This window comes from Lethenteron reissneri, chromosome 51, assembly GCF_015708825.2.
Source record: "Lethenteron reissneri isolate LAM-NWPU_2019-01 chromosome 51, ASM1570882v1, whole genome shotgun sequence".
Lineage (NCBI taxonomy): Eukaryota > Metazoa > Chordata > Hyperoartia > Petromyzontiformes > Petromyzontidae > Lethenteron > Lethenteron reissneri.
In genome coordinates this window covers 1625478-1642749 of record NC_083829.1, presented here as the reverse complement: position 1 = coordinate 1642749, position 17272 = coordinate 1625478, and the positions used below count along the sequence as shown (strand labels likewise).

The window sequence follows — 17272 nt, the reverse complement described above, 5'->3', positions numbered from 1 at the left end:
CTTTTGCCCCCTTTGATAATCGAGGAGTTTCCTTTGAGTAAATCGACCCAAATGAATGCTGAGAATTACACAGAGGCAAATACTTGGCAGCATATAACAAACATGGGACTTGAGAAGATTGAGTTTGGGCAGGAGAAGCCAATCAGGTGCCATTGACTGTCGATGGACAAAACGGGTGGCTTGGAAACCAATGGATGGAACACGCCCAAGACGACCAGCTCATGTGGAAGAGCAATGAGTGCCGTTTAGTTGGGGCTGGAATAGATGGCTATGTGGGAGACATTCATACAGCAGTGGATAGAGATCGTGGTCAATTATAGCAATCTTCACAAGGACTTGTCAATCCACTTCTGGGATGATGGGATTCCCTTTCTCTGCCGCATATAGGGCTTCGTTAAGATGTAAAACACTTGGGTGCACTGGAAACATGCTAGAAAATTAGCCAACCGAAAGGTTATTAGAAAGATTAGGTGTTAATCAATTGTGACACAACTTTGGTAAGTTGCTCAGAGATGTAATTGGTGCATTAGATTACCGACCTACAATTCTTGAACTATTTTATTCTCAAACTAGATTTACAAACGCAAATCTATAATGCAATACAGAAATTTTTTTGAGAAAGGTAAATTTCACTTGCAACCTCGCACATCAACATGCACCACACAAACCAGGCGCACAAGGGCACAGGAAACTGGCGCTGGAGGAAAATGGGTTGAGGAATCGTGCAGATTTGTGAAACTTGCAACCCCGCAGAGGGGCTTGCAGGCTGCTGAAGAGATCAACGTACAGACTGGACAAAGTTGTGTACAGACCACCTCCAGTTTCCTCCCACAAGTCAAACAAGCATTGATGGAACAAGCTGTGCATCCTATGCAGCCCCCCCCCCCCCCCTCTTGAATGTGTAAGACTGCAAGCATGAGGTAATGTCACAAAACACGTACAAACAAAATTACTTAATCACTTTATTGGTCACCGATCAGTGGGCAAGAATTATTCATTTGAAGGCCAAATAACAGCAAGTGCACAAACACCCCCAAGCAGGGCTAGAAGACTAACAGGGCACAACAGTTTAATGGTGGAATCTTACTATTTGGTCATTTCAAGTCCGATGCAAATCTGTCCAGTTCAGAAAAACGTATCGGAATTTCACCCTTTGGGTCAAACATTTTCTGAAAAAGTATCAAGTGCTCGCACAACTACACAAACGTAACACAAATTAAGACCAACTGGTAAATGACCAACAGCTGCATTTCGCCAAGACTCGCCTGATTGTAGAAACTGAACGCACAAGGAATGTGGACAACTTAGTTTACTATAAGCGCTAAGGTCTGCGTACATTCAACCTCTTTGTACTACAAAGAGTGGCTCATCTTGTGACAAAAAAAAAAGGAATTGTGTCAAAGCCGGGGTGTGGGGTGGGCAGCGCGATGACCAGCGCCTGCCGCTACTTCAGTTTCCCAAGACGAAGGCCTTGACGGTGGCGACGATGTGCGAGGCGCTGATGCCGAAGAGTTCGAGCAGCTCTGTGGGTTTCCCGCTCTGGGGCACGCGTGGCACGGCCAGGTGGCGCACTACAATGCCGGGCTGGGAGCTCACGGCGGCGCACACCGCCTCGCCCAGGCCCCCTGACAGCACAAACACGCAAAAGGGGTCACACACAACGCAGTGTTAGCAGCAGACATTGGGCTCAGTTCCTAGCACAGGTTGTTGCCACCGTTTAAAATAATCGGATCTGTTATAAAGACTGCATTTTTAAAATCGTTCAATGTCATAGGGGTGGGTTTTTTTCTACCCAAGAAGCCTGTTTTGGTGACTTGGGTGCACCATCTCTCCATTAGCGCCCTTCTCTCCGCTTCCTCTGACTTTTTCAATGCGCTTTGCTTAGAACACATCCAAGATACAAGGCTAGCAACAATCCACCATTGGAATTATTTTATTTGGATCAGATTGGTCAATTGAGAGTATTTTATTGTACAAATCAGACAATACCAGGGGGAAATCCCAAATGAGACTTGAGACTTCAGCGTGGTAAATTGCATCACTAGTTGGTAGAGCAGCAACATTCATCTCTGCGGGAGGCATGTGGATTACTCATATTTATATATATAAATATATCCATATTTATAGGTCAGAGAAAAATGCAATTGTGGCTACAAATTCATATTTAAAGAATGGTGGCAGGAGAGTAGCAGGGATATACAATTAAAATAACGAGTTTGAAGCAGGGCAAGGTTTGGAAACAATTTATGAAATTAAAGTATACCACTTGGGTGTTAGTTATGTAAAAGGCTTGGGTGAATAATGTACAATGGATATTGCTACAAAGTCCAAATATATCCCAATAGCCTACAACCTGTTATGAATGGTGGTCACCTCCTGGCTTAACAACCCTATACGTGCATTGTGGTCGATTTTGTCACGGGCCTTTTAAAAACAAAAGCATCAGCCTTTATACAAATTGTGTAAACACGAAAGCAGTTATCATGGAAACGGTTTCAACAGCAACTCGAGGCGAGCGACCCGGCGCAGGCGGACACACACGAGCCCACTGCACTGAAGTGGCGGCTCACCCTCGGGGTAGTGGTCCTCAACCACCACCACGCGGCCTCCAGTGGCCTTTACGTTCTCGACAATCGTCTTCTTGTCCAGGGGCTTGATCGTGAACGGGTCGATCACGCGCACGTTCAGACCTAGGGGGGGCGGCGGGGGGAGGGACAGACAGGGTGAACGGAGCAGCAAGGTGAACGGCACACACTGCACACAGCGACTAGTTTGTGTAGTCCAATAAAAAAAAACACATCCAATTGATGTATAAGGAATATAAAGCCACCATAAAAGCAGCAAGTCTAATAAAATGCGTACATTTGATATACATATTACATTTACAAAGCACTGCATATGTATCCGATTATAGCAAGAAGATGGATTCATTGCGGTGTTGATGGGCAAGGAGATTAGACAGCCTCACCCTCGGATGCGAGCGTCTTAGCGGCCGCCAAAGCCTCGTGCAGCGTCACTCCCGCCCCGATAACCGTCACCTTGTCACTGTCGCTCTTCAGCACCACCTGCCAGACAACACGAAACAGGTTTTCAACGGGACCACACTTCAGCAAGTACAAAGACACTGCAGTGTCTCGGGAAGATGACAAAGCAATCTGAAAACTTTTAAACAATCACAACTTTATTAAGGCAGCTGTGTGGCTCCGGATTGGCATTGCTGTGACTATAGGATTGAAAATTGGATTTTGTCAGCCCATAATAAGACTGGGTTTGCAAGCAGAAGGATTTCAGGGATTCAGCCAGGACATCAATGACTGCACAAACCATTCATAAAATTATCTTTGGCCATTAATGCATCTTATTCCAGTTCGATTTTTAGATTTCAGTTTGAACATGCAGTGAACACCCTGCAGATAATATAAAAATGATGCCCCCACCCCCTCCCCCCTAGTGAGGATAAAGAGGCCTACTGGAGTGACTTGAGAATTCCAGGCCACTCTACGACAGGAAACATTTACTTCATTCACATTCAACATCCAATAACGAGACGTTTTAATCTCCCGGGCACCGTTCTCACCTTGGCCTTGCCGATCTCAAACTTCTCATCGTTGGCGTAGAGGATGTCCGTGTCGGGGCGGCTGCTACGGATGAAGCAGATGCCCTGGCATGCGAGAGACACGGTGGTGTGGAACACAAGTTAGTGGCGCACGACTTGTGGAGTAGAGCCAGGCTTATGGAAATGGACTTGGAGGCAGATTCGATTGTTTTTTTCTTTTATCTTTCCAGATAGATCATACGTTAACATTACGCAACCTAATGGCCGTTTTTCCAAAAACCTTATAAAGAATACTCATTAACAATAACAAAATAGTCGGCTGTAACGAATTGTTGGGTGCAGCAGTGGTAGAGCTATGAATGCACTACACTACGAACTCGGCCACCAGAGTTCCATTCCCGGCAAGTGAGATGTGAACTAGTCATGTTCCACCCTTTAATCAAAACTGTAACCAGCGTGGTGACGTATAAAGGCATGGAAAAGGAAACCAATTTGGTTCTCCTAATCTTACATTTCAAGTCTAGTTTTAAAATTCTGGGTTGAACATAATAATAAATAAAACTTCAAATTAATTTCAGGTAACAGCTTGCTCGAAAAGCAAACTCTTACAATTAATACCAAGACAGTTAAGTATGCTTCCCCAATGGGATTGTGGCATGCTGTTTCTTACGGTATTAACCCTAATCTTCAGGCTCTAGGCTGCAGTTGCAGGGGAGGGGGGGGTAACCTTGGTGTTGGCAGAAAGCTCGACAGCACGTTCGGTCGATACGCCATCCGAGGGGTAGAACACGGTAGCGGTGGGGATGGCGCGGAACATGGCCAGGTCCTCCAAAGCCATCTGAGAGGGCCCATCCTCACCTGTATGCACACACAAAGATCCCTCGTATAGCCTTAGACTTTAGCAGAAATAACAAGACTATAAAGAAAGACCTATTTTAGATGGCGATACATTAAAAATGACCAATATCAAACCTAGCTGCCCTAACCACTACTCACAAATATTATGAATTATTCACACACAAGACTGCAACAAAAGTAAAAAAAAAAGACGGCACGCAAAAAATGTGGACATGGAAAAAATCCAATTACTTATCACTTTCCTGATCAGATGGCAAACTCAATACTTTCAGATATGAAACCATGAGTATGTAGGACCATATGAAATTCAACTTTGATACCGATACCTGCAGTCTTAAGTGGCACAAGCTTAAGATATATAAACTCTCCACATAGACTAACCTTGCTATTACAAAGGAGGGTGTGAAAACCTGTGCCCAGACAACAGTTTAGTGTTGAGGCCACTATTTTTGCGAGAATCAAGACACCAGTGGTATGACAGTCACTGGTGGGGACGGGGAGTACAGCTCACCGATGGAGACTCCGCAGTGAGAGCCGCAGAAGTTGACGTTGGTCTGGGAAATTGCGCCCATGCGGATCTGGTCGTATGCGCGGGACAGGAAGGCGGCGAACGTGCTGGCAAAGGGCACAGTGCGACCGCGTGCCGCACAGCCAATAGCCACGCTCACCTAAACACATGGGAGGCAGGAGACAATGAGAATTTCTCTTGAACGAGAGGATAATTTGGAAAGGCACAAGGTTGAGTAAGCTCTGTAAGGTATATTCTATCTTGTTATCCCAACTCAATCAACACCGTCTCATGAGATGAAAGTATCTGTTTAGATCTCAGCAAGGCAACCTTTCATGTCAGAGAATGGCCCCAACAGAAGCAGACATCGCCATCTTCAATTAAATGACTAAAAATAAATTAAGCAATATTATCTTTTACACTATGAGATCTCTTTTACCAGTGGCAAAATATAGTCGTAGGTTTTTACCCTTTTAAACTGGTACAAAACTGACACCTTTATTCAAGGCATCATGTTTGCAATAACCACAACACAAGTAGTCAAAAAAGCAAAGAAAAAGAAGCAACTCTGATGACAGTGCATATTATTATCATCATCAGAGTTGCTTCTTTTTGTTTGCTTTTTTGACTACTTGTGTTGTGGTTATTGCAAACATGATGCCTTGAATAAAGGTGTCAGTTTTGTACCAGTTTAAAAGGGTAAAAACCTACGACGACAATATTATCTTTGTTTGCTCACTTCGTTTCAAAGTTAAATACACAGTAACTCGTCGAATTCAACTAATCGATGTTAAATCCAGAAAACAAAACAGAATGCTGCAGTGATTAAAACAGCACCATTCACCCTTCTGTGGACCACAGGTCACTTAAAAGGAGCTCATTAGCAGTAGCTATGCAAAAGCCACCTGTGGGCCATTGTCTAATACGAAGAGGCTGTGATGAATCCAAATACATTCTTTGTTTCACGATGCAGAAAGCAGTAATGTGGGGAGGGAAATATCGGTGCCCAACACCCTTTGCACAGCCACTACGTGCTTCTTTTAAAAACTGTACAGAGCTGTTTATTTTCACGTTTAAAGATGTAATGACACCTTTTTGTGGCAGATGTGCCAGAAAAGCACCACATGTTAATCAAAAAAAATAAAACGGACTTTACTTTTAAACTCTCCGAACACAGCGTCTGCCCATGTAAAGTCAGTCCTCGTGTTTTACCATGTTCTGCTCGGCAATGAAGCACTCGATAAAGCGGTCAGGGAAGTCCTTGCGAAACATGTCGGAGAAGGTTGAGTTCTTGGTGTCTCCATCGAGGGCAATGACGTGGCTGTTCCCGTGGCCCAGTTTGTTGAGGGCCACCCCATACGCCTTACGCGTTGAGATCTGCAGTGCGCAAAAGACAAATTAATTCGTGTTCATTTTACGAGAGTACGTTGGGTATTCGCGTCATTCGTAGAGCACAATGCTGTCGCGAAGATGTCATTTCACATACTTTCAGATTCGGCCTGCACTTTGAATAACACGGGATAATTAATTTCCACCGAAGCAAATAATGTATGGTTTATAGACCCACATTATTAACCACGGCAGCTGCTGGACTAATTGTGTAAACCTCTGGAACAAGCCGGTAATATCTACTACCCGCTCCGCAATGTCACCTAGGAATATAAAATTGCGCCCGCTAAATGTCACTAAAATCCAATACTTAGTGATGTTTGATTGACAAAAAACAAAAATCTTTTAACAGCAAGAAAAACCCCTCCAACTACTCGCCTTATCTCCCAGTTTGTAGGAAGGAGGTGAAGACAGTTTGACGTTGCTCACGTCCACCACAGGTACATCTTCGGTGGGAAGTTCTGGACACAGCTTCGTTGCGTTGGAAATCTTCTTCTGGATGACCTGCACAACCTCCTCCACCTTGTCCTTGGGAATGGGTTTGCCATGCCAGTTGTCCTGATCCTCAACACCTGTCACATTTTAAACAAACAATTGTATTGTTAACAATTACATTCCATGTGTGCCGTCTGTGGGGCTACGAGATATGCAAAGGTCAAAAAAGCAAAACCTATTGTTGCAAATGTATTTCTATTATCCGATATCTACACTGCCCACCTCCACTCCAGGTACTGATCAGCATGGCGATGGAGAAGGCCCTCAACCACCAACAACATTGACAGAAGGGTTGTCTACATACCCACGAGCTATAAGCAATTCTATTTGGAATTATTGCAGAGCAGTGCATCACCCCATGTTTGACAATGGGCGGCGGAAGATGGTATTACAGGACCACTTCGGAGATAACTTCAATTATCCTAGGCTCAATTTAGGCATTCTGGACCCCCACTTGCCCGAGTATAGGAGGTATTAGTTTCAAAGAAACCAAATAGAATATGTTAGTCCTAAAGAGCTAGAATATACTGAACTAAGTGTGAAAGTAAATTTAACTATGATTTGAGCAGCCGTTAGCGAACGAGCCGAAACCATCACATGAGAACCCGGTTTAAATCGTAATATTACCAGTGAATTCATTGATGACACACTAAACATGTATAAGCATTTATGTTACGAGTCTACACACTCGCATGGATACTATTGTTTTGAGATATTACATTTAATCACAATATTGCCCGATAATTCATTGATGTTCACTTTTGCCATTGGGCACATGTTTCTTTATCGTGGTTCTGTATGAATATTGTCATTTTTTAAGGACTTTCCTATCGTCGCACTACTATGAGGAGTTCGCCTATTGTTCTATGGCTCAGTTTAACAACGTAACCATTGAGGGTTAATTGTACGGACCAATGAGTAGGACATCTACAGGAGTACTATGGTGGCAATTCCGATGTAACCCAAAAAAAACTATTTTGGATGATATTGGTCGCAACTCTAACCCTAAACAATGAAGCCGAGCCAATAATAATACACGTAACTACACGCACACCTATTGACCATAATACAAACTAACACACATCAATAATACTCTCCTACACACATGCACATACATATCTACGTAATACTTTATACACATTTAATCACACCTACGATTGATCATATTATACTTACACCCAATTAACATGAAAAAACACACGTGTATTTATTTGATTAATTTGCCTAATTAATTTACCTAATAACACCATTTGCATAATTCATAAATGTGCATAATCTCATAAATTACATCTTTTACATTTTAAATTTCATAATTTGTTTTTAAAACAACACATTGCATTGCTCCCACCACTTACCAGGAATGCCCTTTCCTTTGAAGGTCTTTGCAATGATGGCCGTGGGCTTCCCCTTGGTCTGGCTGGCAGTCAGCAGGGCCTGGCAGAGTTCCTCCACACTGTGACCATCCACCACCAGCGTATTCCATCTGCATCCATCATCGAGGCGGCATTTAAAAAAACGGGCAAAATTAGTCTTAAACAGCTATATTTAATTTAATTAGGCATCGTAAAATAACTTACTATTTTGAGCAATGTATAAAACCAAAATAGGTGACACGGGGAGTTTAGAAAATATAACGATTCGTAGGATTAAGTCAATGGGTAATATTTTGAATCCACTTGATAATTAACTTAATAAATTTATGTCAGAGCTTTAAATAGTCACAATATTAAAGGAGCTCATTTGAGCAAACTACACAAAGGCAGAAAAAGCAGACTACATGCAAATTGGCTGTAGAAATTAAAAAAATAAAGCCCAATTTAAGGGTTTAAAAAAACCAAATTTAGTTGACATCTTCCTTTACACAACATGCCACGCGAGATTTCACACAAACATCCGAGTACTAACCCGAAACCCTCACAACGGCTTTTGTAGACGTCAAAGTTGTGCTGCAGGGGGGCAGCCTCGCTCTGTCCCAGGCGGTTCACGTCGAAGATGGCCACCAGGTTATCCAGGTTGTAGTGGGAACCAAAGGCCATGGCCTCCCACACAGAGCCCTCCGATGATTCCCCATCGCCAAGGAGGCAGTAGACGCGGTAGCTGTGGGCGGAATGACAAGACAGAAGGGCCAAGGTGCTACACGTCAGATGGGGAACATTTTCTTCATCAAGAGATGAGGAGTTTCAATTTACCCTTGGGGAGGGTGGGCACAACAGATCACAGGTCACTGTCACTGCAAGAGAGGACCCTTGCAGTGACAGACATGACAAAGCTCACTAAAATTAAAAACACGGAGCCAGTAAACAAAATTAAAGCATGCTTGCATATTTTAATTGAAAATGCTTGAAGCAAATTGGTTTACTTTGCTGCATTATGAAAGACCCAAACGCAATGGATCCTCAAGTCTGGCTACGCATTCAACCTTGAGTGTAAAACTGCTTATAATTTTAAATTGACACTGTCAGGGGTTCAAGGGTGCCAGGACATTAGCAGACCTGGCTTTGTCGAAGTTCTTCCCAGTGTAAGCCATCCCACAGGCAGCGCCAAGCCCTTGACCCAGGGAGCCCGTCGCCACATCCACGAACGAAAGTTTCTAGCAGCACAAGATGGCATGGCACAAAGAATTCAGTTGTTAAAGACTGTTTTGGCACATTCCGTTAGCAAGTGACCCATCAAGGTTAGCACAGCACATAAGAGCGGTTCTATGCGCGGCTACATTTATCGACAAAAAATAAGATGCTCACAAAGTGATCTTTTTTTAGTTTATTTAATAATAAAAAAACCAGAGCTGATCTAGGAGGCAGCCCTTAGGACAAGTCCAGTTAGCACTTGCCGGGAGGTGTTGGTTCAGGCTGGGAATCAAACAGGTTATCAAGATTACAGCAGTGGATGTGTAGTGACATCGCGGACGTCACCGTGTAATGCCGGCCCTAGAGAGGCACGGAGTGCGATGTATTGACATCGCGGACACCACTTATATGCGAGTTCAGTACCAGCCCTAGAGGGGCTCGGTGAGCGCTGACTGACAGCGCTGGATGGCACCACGCTCTGCGTGCAGTGCCAGCCCCTACAGGATAGGGTGAGAGTGCCGGCCACGTGAATGGGGTTACTATAGGCCGTGGCACTTGCTTGACCCCAGAGGACACGTGACCGGTTAAGTCGACACAGGGCCCCCAAGTGGGGGCTAGGGGTGGTCACGTGTCAAGGTCGAGATCCTGCTCGAGGATTCTAGAAGGTGGTCGTGTCTAAGGGCAGACCCAGCCACGCCACAGAGGATACAAGCCGGGTTCCGAGAGGGACCGGCTGCTGTTGTTCACCCTGAAGAATCTACGTTCTACATCCTACAGAGTCTCCAACACGTGGACCTGGACCCAAGCTGTGGTCCGGTCCATTGTAGCTAGTTAGTGTAATTAGTGCAGTTAGCCTGGTGGTCACCACCACAGGTTGTTATCTTAAGGGGCAGTTACCCCGTGTGTTGTATTAATAATAAAAGTTGCCTCCAAGAAGTGCACCTGCGACTCAGTTGAACTCCCTACACATGAACCACTGCACACCCGTTGACCAGACACCCCACGGTCTAAACCGAAACATGAACTTTGTGAAATGCAACACCAGCCACGCCATATCATGCGTTGCCAAACCATCCCAACTGTTCCCAGAAGAACTGGTGATCAGCATCTGTGATTGATTGAATGGGGCAAGGTGCCCAGTTGCAATTTTTCTGCACCAAAATAAACTTTCAAATGGGGTGGTATGGCTATATCAGCAGATTAATGCTTACACAAGTAAAATTAAGTCCCAAATTTCAACACGAACTCCAGACATGCAATGAATGTCAGATGTGTTTTAGGCCATTTTGTGTGAAAACGTCAGTATAGACAGTCCCTCCCAGGGGGAGGGTGTCAAGGAACTTACAGGTGTAGGATGTCCCTCCAGATCAGAGTCAATCTTGCGGAGATTCAAGAGGTCCGACTCTGCGATATATCCAGCCTCAGCCCAGGTGGCATACAGCACGGGCGCAGCATGTCCCTACAAAAAAAAATCAGCACAAACGTAAAGCAAATGATAACAATCACTCACTACAGTTGTCATCTTGCCAGGCTCCTGCAATGTTGTCACTTCAATTTGTTAGAAAAACCCAAGACTCTAAGCTTTCAGCAATGTTAACACTTCATACTTAAAGTAAACTACGAAAAAACCACTGGTATCATTCCCTTGTAAGTCACAAATCGTTAAACAATTTACAATAATTCTGAACAAGCGGGTGACATTCTTTTCCCAGCTGACAATTCAATTTAAATGAAAAAAACAGCAGCTGTGCCAAGTGTCTTGCGGCAAAACTTTGCACGTTGAAAGAAAAAGCTACAAGGAGCAGGACCAACATTAATTCCCATGGGTCTGGTCTCGGGGAACAGGTGGCTCTGGTGATTAGCTCAAGGTCCTGGCTCATGGATGTCATATATGCAGGGTCATGCACTGCTGTCAGATTTTTTCACCCCCAATGAAACCCTATGGCAGCTGTCTTGCAGGTGGCAACAGATGCAGTGGCCAATTATATAGTATTAATTTAAGCAATCGCAACATGGCATAACATTAAGCAAATAATCACGCTGCAATTGAGAGAAAAAATGAAACGAGATTATAAATATATACATTTTTAAAAATCTTCAGTTACATGCCTAGGGTGGGGCAAAACTTATTTTATCCCAACACTTTACAAAGGCAAGCGTGTACACTACTGGACAACTGGTTTTGCATGGTACAACCATTTATGGGACACTTCGTTCGTATGGGCCGGGAGTGTTTAAATGTTTCTATGTTCAGAGGTTGGCGAGCTGGTAAACAGCTTCAGGAGCAAAGCCTAAAGTCAACTGCAGGTTAATGACCTCTAAAAACTCAGGACATAAACGGCCACCAATCAAGGTTCTCATTGCTTTACTGCACAAAAATAATCAACGTACACAACTCATAGGGAAGTTGCAATCGACAGAGAAAAACCAATTGACAGTACATAATCCACCACCTTGATAATGCACGCATAACTCAACCAGGTCTGGTGACAATCACAGAAAGTCTCCAAACACTGATTTTAAGGTAGTTAAAAAATGTTTAAGCAAATATCACCAGAACTTCCGGTTACTTGTGTTGCACAATATAACAGTATAATCTGTAAAGTCCAAACCGAAGTCTGACAATGGGGAAGTGCAAATACTGTATGAACTCAAACTTACTTTTATTTTTTACCTATGAATGAAATATTATACATACATCCGAATTAACAGTACCCAATGGGTTAATTTATTCGCATTGCTTTTTGGAAGTGTTAAGATAGACAAAATCACTGCCATTAAGATTCAACAAGTACATGGCAACAAGTGAAATACAATGTTGTTCTGTGGGAACAAAACACTAGGACATTCTATTAAAATTAAACTTTCTATAGCCTAGACTGTTGTTTTTAATAGTTACATTATTTCCCTCATGATAAACCAAAGCAGCATGCCAAAAACATACCATTCGATAAATGGATACAAATAATTGTACTCTATAACTCGGTTGGCACATCGAGATCATCTTTTGATCAGTAAACATTCAGGCCTCAACAGCTCATACAATACATTGCAACACAAGCTCTTTTTATCCATGAGATTTCATAAGCGGTGGTGCAACTCCGATTTTTTTTTTAAAATGGGAGGACATAAATCTCAATTAGAATTGTGGCCGGCGGTTTTTATTAAAGCAACAATAGTTCCACTGTAAACATCGAGAGGATCGTGGCATTAATCCATCCTAAATTTGAAAACTCTAACCTTTCAAAATCTGCCATGGTAATGGGTCAAGCCTCCAGTGTTGCAATGAAGGTTCAAAGTGCACATTTTCAGCATCAACGAGAAGAGCAGGCATTCCAGGGTTCCACATTTTCTAATGCCAAATCCAAATCTCAACACCTTGCCAGGAAATATTATCTTTAATAAGATTCAAATAATTATCATCACCACCACACTACGATTAGCGCAGTTGGCTACATTACTGTGTGAAAGACGTTCAACATACATACACCACATGCAATAATCGTTTACAATTGAGAATGACATGCTTAGGTTATATGCAGGCAAATGGGAGTTAAATTGAGCGAGACAGAATATAAATGCGTAAAAATTGAGAAAATCCACCACACACTCAAATCTTGACAAGTTGTCGAATCGCCAGGGAGCAATAGATTCACGTCCATTACTTTTCCATAAATCTTCTTTGTGCTGCAGTGAAATGGCAGTGTTTAAAGGCTCATTTTTTATTTTAAAATAGATTGAAATTTAGATTTTTCCCAGTATTGTTTATCTTCGTCTACATATTGATGAATACACGACTATGGTCTATTTTAAGGCCTAATGGTGAAAAACTGTGGGTCTGGAGGAGTGTCCAAACAGCACGACATACCTATTCAGTTCACTTGGCTGCCACACCCTGAGCACGGTTTGCCAAGTCATTTAACAAGCCAATAAGTGTGCCCGAAACCAGCAAGTCATTGTGCATTGCATAATAGTACAATGACAAACCATCAGTTCCCATAACTAAAACAAATATATAACACTACATACGTTCTTATTCCATGCAAACATATATTCCAATGATCTTTAAGTGCTCGTATCTAAAATATCTTGGTGCAAACGAGCATTTTTGAGAGGCACTTAATGTTTTTGAACCAGTGGTGGAAAATCAGTTCCCATGACAAGCCCTAGTCTGCATAAGAGTGGTGCTATTTTAGCAACCTTGGTGAGATATTGTAGGAATAAGTGTTGTTAAAACCCGCCACCACCCGACACGACCAACTAGTAAGGTTTGTCGCGTAAACAGAACGTGGCCAATTCGTCACTAGTACTGCACACCGGTGTGTTGGAGAGCCAAGCCTTACTAGTTGGCTATGTCGGGGGGTGGCGGGTTTTAACGACACATGCATATATTTACGCGATCCAACCCAAAAAACCTCTAGTATGGATAATATTGGTCACGGAAGCCTACATGTTAAATATAGTAAGACGTTGACTCCCAGGGAGGTTTGCACTCCAGGATTCAGAGCGAACAAAACCCGACAACTGCACCACAAAGTATTTTGAACAAATTAAATTTGTATTTTTGGCATGCGTCACTTTACACCGCTGGCGATTTAATAATTGGGTCACAATATAAGAATTGATTCTTTGTCCCATTTTTACCATCTGGTTTGTAAATTTGATGTGCTTTGTCTGACAAATTATCCAAAATGCAAACTTTGCATGTATCTCGAGTCGTATTTACATGCAACATAAGAGAACCAATTGCATTGTAATATTTCACACACTGCCTTTAAAGCAAACTATCAAACAGCATTTACACCGTGACACCAATACTTCGAAGCAAAAACGCCTGTTCGTGACAGCACCTTGGATAGCACAAAGCGGTCGTTATTGACATTGCCGGGGTCATCCGCCTTATACTTCATGCCGTAGAAGAAGAGCGTGGACATTATCTCTGCAGCACTGCAGCATGATGTTGGGTGGCTGTGCAGAACAGGAACAGGGCAACAACAACAAAACACAAGCAAGACTGAAATGAGTTTTCAACATCGGTCAACAAGGGGGTTGCAGGCAGTGTGCAGGAGATAGATGGTCAGGGCAGCTCAGGAGAGGGGTCAAGAACACCCAAGCTGGCACTGCCGAAATTCGTGGGGGTTCAAATCAAGGCAGTCGCCTGCCATGAAACCGGGTTCTCAAAAAGGTTGCATTTCCAGCACTGGGAATTAAAAACATGCTTTAACGGTCATGCAACAAACATTAACTCTCGTATATTATGTAATGCGACGAGGGAACCAAATGGATACGCATATCAATGACAGCAACAACTGTGATAGGGATTTTAGATGAGGATTTCTTTAAAATGATACAAATTAAATCTTGACATTTCTTCCTGCCTCAGCAGTCCGCCTGCTGTATTTTTTTCACCTGAAGACGATTGCTTTTGTTGCGATCGAAACGTCGTTATTTTTTTGAAAAATTATTTTTCAATCTACATGACTTTACCGAAAGACTCTGAGTATGATACGAATTAAACTTTAATGGTTCTGTACTGCATTGAACGGGCCCAGTGTTAACGGAAGGCTCCTTCCTGGCTGCGGTAAAGCAATGCGGCAGCTTTAGTTCAACTCGCAACGTTCTTTTGACGATATAAGAACATTTAAAGTAGCCAAGAATTTGGGCTGGTTAGGCGAAAACCACTGCTAAAACACTGGTTCGGAAGGGATATAGGCGGAGGGAAAAAACCCGCTTTACAAACGCTTTAATAGGGTAAAAACAAGACCTTTGCACGCGCACCGCCCTCTAAACTCATTGCCGGATCAAGCCGGACGTGTTTATATACTGTACTTTAAAGCTGGTTCATCAAAACTGTACGTCAAAGTGTTATCATGCTCAGACAAGCCAACCAAATATTTCGACAGAACGGGTTAAAAGTCAGATGTACTCAAATTATGTTTGCGTTAACCTTACAAAACCCCTGATGTGCTACTGCATCCCCAACTTCCACAAGGAAACCCAAAATGACTCGTCACTCCACACAGACGCGAAATCGAGATGCGAATTCGCACGAAGGTACAATCTAGAAGCCACAAGCCATGCTCTAATCCACTGCTGGATGATGGGCCTCCCACCTGAGCCATCTTACGATCCTGCAGATGCCAAACATCCACGCAAATGCATGGGCGCAGGCAGATTTCATCGCTTTCACATCGCTCCATCTCCTGGTGAAAGTCCTAGGATGAGCTCCACCCGCCACGAATCTTTACCGTCGCCTCTTCTTTGAACATCTCTGCCCAGCTACAGTCATTCTTGTGTCACGATGGAAGCAATCCCGCGTGCTTTCCGAAATCCATTGCGTTTCCCCTCCGTCTCCAAAATGCAATTACAATCATTCGTAAAAAAAAACTTGAGACCGTGACAATGTTGATAATTAGCAATAAAAAAATGCACATTCGCGTAACAGTGCTTATTAGCTACGGCACGTGGCCGATGTCAATTAGAAAGTCAGCAAAGGGTCAAACTATTACACAAAAAAGTGTAACCACGGTACTATAATCTGGACAATTGCCTTAAAAGGCTGGCAGGAAACGAGAAGTTGCATTGTTTTCACACAAACGCAGTTTACACGACTCGTACGTCGCATTACTGTACAGCACGGCGATTGCAGCCACACGTGTTCAAAACTCGGCGTGCGCAGGCGTTTAACTACGACATTTTTAAAAGCCACATATCCCAAATTCTTACACTAAGCCCACTGGCGCGAATTCAATTGCGCACGAGCGACAACATGCAGACGGCAGGTGCACACAGCGAGAGAGGCTTAGGATGTTTGGCCTCCATCATCGCCGTCTGGGCCACTGCTGGGAATTTAAGGCATTTCACGCGGCCAGCCCTCATTTCACTTAGAAACCCTCGACTCTTTTTTTGTATCAGCCACGGACGACGACGCTTTCACCGCGCAATATCGACCGCGACGCGCTCGCCGCAGTCTCGCGATGCCACCGACCCCGAGTTGGAGGCGCAGGTCGCTCGGATGGAGTGGATTCGCAGGCGATTGGCGGTGTCCCTCAGCGCCTGCAGCTTCTCGCCACTCGGGAGTCGTTGTGCCGCCATTGCCTCGATTGCTTTGCTGCTGCAGCCTCAACGTACCCCCCCCCCCCCCCCCCCGGCACTTTTATAGAGGGGAGGCGGGCAAAGCACCGCGCCCAGGAAGAGCCTCCGCGATTTTTTGGGTCTATAGCGCAGCCCTCCCCCCCGGCCCTTGTGTAGAGGGAGGCGGGCAAAGCACCGCGCGCAGGAAAACCTCCGCGTTTTTTTGGGCTTCTTTCGCTCGCGACCGCTTTGGCTCGTGGTGATCTCAAATGCTCCGAGATCTTCCGGAATAAATCCACCTCTTCTGGAAGAATCCTCAAGACTGCAGCATTTTTCGCAGAATTGTTGTTGTGGTTGTTGTTTAATATGTACGCATGCCTATCATGGAAAAAAAAAAATCTCAAAATATGTTTTACCCTTTCTGGCAATAAAACAGGTGTTAAGATACTCTTTGGTTCTTTCGGTAAAGCCACGTAGGTATAACATAAATTAAATCACGACATTTCGGGCGCAACATGAGGTGGGACAGCCACAGCAAGAAAAAAATTGCTGCAATTGCAATTGTTTCTTGCTGTGGTTGTCCCACCTGATGACGGACGCTTGTGTTGCGCCCGAAACGTCGTTATTTTATTTATTTTATTTTCTACCTACGTGACTTTACCGAAAGAACCAAAGAGTATGGATCCCTGCAGTCACGAAAACTTCAGATCTAGGTGTTAAGATGTTAAAACACCAGGTCCCATGTAGCTGCTCACTCCGAGCTACAAAAGCCATGATAGTGCATTGTCTTTGTTACTGGTCACCTTTGGGCATCCTCCGGTCTGA

The 17272-nt window shown here is 43.8% G+C and overlaps 1 protein-coding gene across 2 annotated transcripts; it reads right to left on the bottom strand.

Annotated features, from left to right (window-relative positions):
- Positions 1 to 948: 948 nt before the first annotated feature.
- On the bottom strand, positions 949 to 16520 carry LOC133355650 (transketolase-like). Of its 2 annotated transcripts, none has more exons than XM_061573024.1 (14): positions 16362 to 16520; positions 14224 to 14341; positions 10719 to 10832; positions 9299 to 9396; positions 8712 to 8903; positions 8162 to 8289; positions 6690 to 6883; positions 6135 to 6299; positions 4926 to 5082; positions 4284 to 4414; positions 3578 to 3661; positions 2969 to 3065; positions 2571 to 2690; positions 949 to 1625 (listed from the first exon to the last, which is right to left on the bottom strand). In XM_061573024.1, the coding sequence occupies exons 1-14, from the start codon at positions 16466 to 16468 to the stop codon at positions 1450 to 1452; spliced, it is 1881 nt and encodes a 626-aa protein (XP_061429008.1). In that variant the 5' UTR covers positions 16469 to 16520; the 3' UTR covers positions 949 to 1449. The 2 variants fall into 2 exon arrangements, with proteins under 2 accessions (XP_061429008.1, XP_061429009.1); XM_061573025.1 differs by lacking the exon at positions 16362 to 16520 and adding an exon at positions 15487 to 15627.
- Positions 16521 to 17272: the final 752 nt, after the last annotated feature.